At 53.0% G+C, this 5000-nt stretch overlaps 1 protein-coding gene across 1 annotated transcript in view; it reads left to right on the top strand.

Moving 5' to 3' along the window:
- The window catches only part of LOC311326928 (uncharacterized protein), a gene marked incomplete at its 5' end in the record, with an annotated part of 32238 nt that overhangs the window by 10105 nt on the left and 17133 nt on the right, over nt 1-5000 (top strand). Inside the window, 7 exons of the mRNA XM_084459907.1 lie at nt 45-177; nt 367-544; nt 1321-1468; nt 2060-2252; nt 2583-2763; nt 3306-3432; nt 4195-4314. Of these exons, the coding sequence (XP_084316033.1) occupies nt 45-177; nt 367-544; nt 1321-1468; nt 2060-2252; nt 2583-2763; nt 3306-3432; nt 4195-4314 (1080 nt within the window). The remainder of the gene's footprint in view (nt 1-44; nt 178-366; nt 545-1320; nt 1469-2059; nt 2253-2582; nt 2764-3305; nt 3433-4194; nt 4315-5000) is intronic.

Consider the following 5000-nt stretch of genomic DNA (forward strand, 5'->3'; position numbering starts at 1 on the left):
TTCATAATATAGTGTCTGATGAATTGTGCTTGTCGCCTTTCTAGACACCTCCAGCGGACTCTTTGACCACTAGTCTCTCAGCTCTGAACGTGGGAGAGGAGGATGAGGATCGCCCAGATGTTCCCGGACTGGACTACAGCACTGACTCCTCCCCCCCCAGAAAGAGCAAGGCTGACGGTGAGGGAGCATCATGGGAAATGGAGTTTCAGCTTAAGAAGCACGGATTAGCACCTGTGGTGACGTCACTAGGCCATCGTCACTCAGATCTGTTGATCGGGTTGATTTTGGCAGCGACTTCCTTGTCTGTCTGAGCCCAAGTTCTGTTCTTTAGTTATGATATGTTCATTCTCCTCTGTGATTGGTCAGCTGGGGAAGAGCAGTCGTATGAGCTGGGCGCCGTCGTCAACGCAGACGCACATAGCAACGGAGAGACGCAGAGAGACGCGGAGGAGCAGCCGCTGCCCGAGACTGAAGGCGTGGAAACGGCTGGTCACCAGGCGGAAAGTTCAGAGAACCTCCCGAAGGCCATTATTGATGACATCAGGTTTGCTCTCTTCCACTTTTCTATGTGACCCCTTTCCCAGTTAGGCTGCTCACTTGTTTGTCGTTTTTTTTTTTAAACTGAAAATATTTTGATTGATGTCATGACTGAGTGAGTCATGGTCTCTGATGTCATGACTGAGTGAGTCTGATACTGGTCTCTGATGTCATGACTGAGTGAGTCTGGTACGGGTCTCTGATGTCATGACTGAGTGAGTCTGGTATCGGTCTCTGATGTCATGACTGAGTGAGTCTGGTATCGGTCTCTGATGTCATGACTGAGTGAGTCTGGTGTCGGTCTCTGATGTCATGACTGAGTGAGTCTGGTGTCGGTCTCTGATGTCATGACTGAGTGAGTCTGGTGTCGGTCTCTGATGTCATGACTGAGTGAGTCTGGTACTGGTCTCTGATGTCATGACTGAGTGAGTCTGGTATCGGTCTCTGATGTCATGACTGAGTGAGTCTGGTACTGGTCTCTGATGTCATGACTGAGTGAGTCTGGTATCGGTCTCTGATGTCATGACTGAGTGAGTCTGGTACTGGTCTCTGATGTCATGATGACTGAGTGAATCTGGTACCGGTCTCTGATGTCATGACTGAGTGAGTCTGGTACTGGTCTCTGATGTCATGATGACTGAGTGAATCTGGTACCGGTCTCTGATGTCATGACTGAGTGAGTCTGGTATCGGTCTCTGATGTCATGACTGAGTGAGTCACTACTGGTCTCTGATGTCACCGCGCCTCCTTCCTGTGTGCTGCGCTGGCTTCCTGCCTCAACAGGAAGAGTGAGTTTGGTGTTGGGGTTGAGCTGAACCCCGAGGGTCAGAGGTTGATGATGGTTCACCAGGAGCGTCTGGGCCGCAGTCTGGACCGGCTCTCCACAGAACTCTACAGCAAGGACACACACTTTGTTCTGGAGCTCATCCAGGTACCGTCACTTTGATATCTCGGCCTCTCCTTCCCTCTCTCCCTCTCTCTCTCTTTCTCGATCTCTCTCCTCCCTCCCTCTCTTCTCTCTCTCTCTCTCTCTCTTCTCTCTCTCTCTCTCTCTCTCTCTCTCTCTCTCCTCCCTCCCTCTCTCTCTCTCTCTCTCTCTCTCTCTTCTCTCTCTCCTCCCTCCCTCCCTCTCTCTCTTCTCTCTCTCCTCCCTCCCTCCCTCTCTCCTCTTTCTCTCTCTCTCCTCTCTCTCTCCTCCCTCCCTCCCTCTCTCTCTCCTCTCTCTCTCCTCCCTCCCTCCCTCTCTCTCTCCTCTCTATCTCCTCTCTCTCTCTCTCTCTCTATCTCTCTCATTCACTCACTCACTCACACTCTTTCTTTCTTTCTTTCTTTCTTTCTTTCTTTACCTCTCTCACTCTCATACATCCACATCAGTATCATCATCTAATAATGCAGGTCACACTTTGTCCCAGTGCGACTCCCTGTTAACATGAAGCAATCACAACAATGTACCACCACGCTGAAATCCCCCATCCAGTATGAACCTGTACTGTGCTGTCTGCTCTGCCCCCCCCCTCCCCAGAACGCTGATGATAACAGCTACAGGCCAGAGGAGGCGGGCGTGGTCCCGGGCGTGGTCCCGGCCCTGGCCTTCCTGGTGGACCGAGACTGCGTCACGGTCCTCAACAACGAGACGGGCTTCCAGGAGAGGAACATCCGCGCCATCTGTGACGTGGGCCGCAGCACCAAGGGCAAACACAAATACGGATACATCGGTGAGCGGCCGCACACACCTCCTCTACAGGCTGCATGCTTAGCTTGCGCCGCTAAATCTGGATAATATAGCACTGTGCTAGCTACATAGCCCGGCTACATACTTAGCTTACGCTGCTACAAAATACTGCATATTATAGCACTGTGCTAGCTACATAGCCCTTAAGGCTACATACTTAGCTTACGCTGCTGCAAAATACTTGATATGACACAGCCTCAAAATAGTGGATAATATAGTGATTTGATGTCAAATATACTGTTATATCAGTGTTGATGACAAGATAAAGTCTGTCCTTGTCGTTGTGTGCCCCCCCCCCCCCCCCCCCCCACAGGCCAGAAGGGCATCGGCTTCAAGTCTGTGTTCAAGGTGTCCGACTGCCCTGAGATCCACTCCAACGGCTTCCACCTGCGCTTCGACAGGACCAGCGGCCCCATGGGATACATCCTGCCTCACTGGGCTGAGGATCGGGGGCCCCTGGACACGCGCCTGGGGGCCACCATGGCACTGCACAGGTGAGATAGGACACACACACACCTGGGGGACACGATGGCACTGGACAGGTGAGAGGACACACACACACCTGGGGGACACGATGGCCCTGCACAGGTGAGATAGGACACACACACACCTGGGGGACACGATGGCCCTGCACAGGTGAGATAGGACACACACACACACACCTGGGGGACACGATGGCCCTGCACAGGTGAGATAGGACACACACACACACCTGGGGGACACGATGGCCCTGCACAGGTGAGATAGGACACACACGCCTGGGGGACACGATGGCCCTGCACAGGTGAGATAGGACACACACACCTGGGGGACACGATGGCACTGCACAGGTGAGATAGGACACACACACACCTGGGGGACACGATGGCACTGCACAGGTGAGATAGGACACACACACACCTGGGGTAGCATGGTGAGCTAGGTAGATCTGCACTCTCCAAACTATAAGAACACCTAGAATAGTTGTTTATTTTTAGTTAATCTATCAAATGTTCTATACTGACCTCTGACCCCTGACCCTGTCCCGTCCCGTCAGCTGGACCACTAAGATCGTCCTGCCGCTGCGCTCTGAGAGACACCAGACCAGGAACCTGTTCCACGACGTCCACCCCTCCCTGCTGCTCTTCCTCCACCGCCTGCGCTCCATCTCCATACACAACCTGGTAACACACACACACACTCACACACACACACACACACACATAGCCACTCACACACACACACACACTTAGACACTCACACACACACTCACACAAATGTACACACACACTCTCACACACATGTATAGGGTACGTCCACCTATTGTATGGCCAATCCTAACCTTCTCTCTCCTCTCTCTCTTTCTCCTCCTTCTCTCCTTTCTCTCTCTCCTCTCTCTCCTCCCTCTCCTCTCTCTCCCCTCCCTCTCCTCTCTCTCCCCTCCCTCTCCTCTCTCTCCCCTCCCTCCCTCTCCTCTCTCCTCTCTGTATCTCTCTCTCTCCCTCTCCTCTCTCTCCTCTCCTCTCTCTCCCTCCCTCTCCCTCTCTCCCCTCTCCTCCCTCTCCTCTCTCTCTCCTCCCTCCCTCTCCTCTCTCTCCTCCCTCTCCTCTCTCTCCCCTCTCTCTCCTCTCTCTCTCCCTCTCCTCTCTCCCTCCCTCTCCTCTCTCTCCCCCTCCCTCTCTCTCTCCCTCTCTCTCTCTCTCTCTCCCTCCCTCCCTCTCCCCCTCTCTCTCTCCCTCTCCTCTCTCTCTCTCTCTCCTCTCTGTCTCTCTCTCCCTCCCTCTCCTCTCTCTCCCTCCCTCCCCTCTCCTCCCTCTCTCCCTCTCTCTCCTCTCTCTCTCTCCTCCCTCTCTCTCCCTCCCTCTCCTCTCTCTCCCTCCCTCTCCTCTCTCTCCTCTCCTCTCCTCTCTCTCCTCCCTCCCCCCCCCCCCCCCCCCCTCTCTCAGAGTGAGAAGCGAGTGGTCACTATGACTCGTAGGGACCTCAGTGACAGCGTTCTGGAGGTGGAGCACCCAGAGGGGACGGAGCGCTGGCTGGTGGTCAAACGCACTCTGCACCCCATCCAGGTATGCACACTACACACTACACACTACACACACTACACTACACACACTACACTAAACACACTCTGCACCCCATCCAGGTAATGCACACTACACACTACACACTACACTAAACACACTACACACTACACACTAAACACTAAAGGCACTCTGCACCCCATCCAGGTAAAGCTCACTACACACTACACACTACACACTACACACTACACACTACACTCTAAACACACTACACTAAACGCACTCTGCACCCCATCCAGGTAATGCTCACTACACACTACACACTACACACTACAATACACACTACACACTACACACACTACACTAAACACACTCTGCACCCCATCCAGGTAATGCTCACTACACTACACACTACACACTACACACACTACACACTACACACTACACACACTACACTAAACACACTCTGCACCCCATCCAGGTAATGCTCACTACACACTACACACTACACACTACACTCTGCACCCCATCCAGGTATGCACACTACACACTACACACTACACACTACACACACTACACTAAACACTAAACGCACTCTGCACCCCATCCAGGTAATGCTCACTACATACTACACTACACACTACACACTACACACTAAACACACTCTGCACCCCATCCAGGTAATGCTCACTACACACTACACACTACACACTACACACTACACACTCTAC

Source organism: Borostomias antarcticus, assembly GCF_949987555.1.
Source record: "Borostomias antarcticus genome assembly, chromosome: 29".
Lineage (NCBI taxonomy): Eukaryota > Metazoa > Chordata > Actinopteri > Stomiiformes > Stomiidae > Borostomias > Borostomias antarcticus.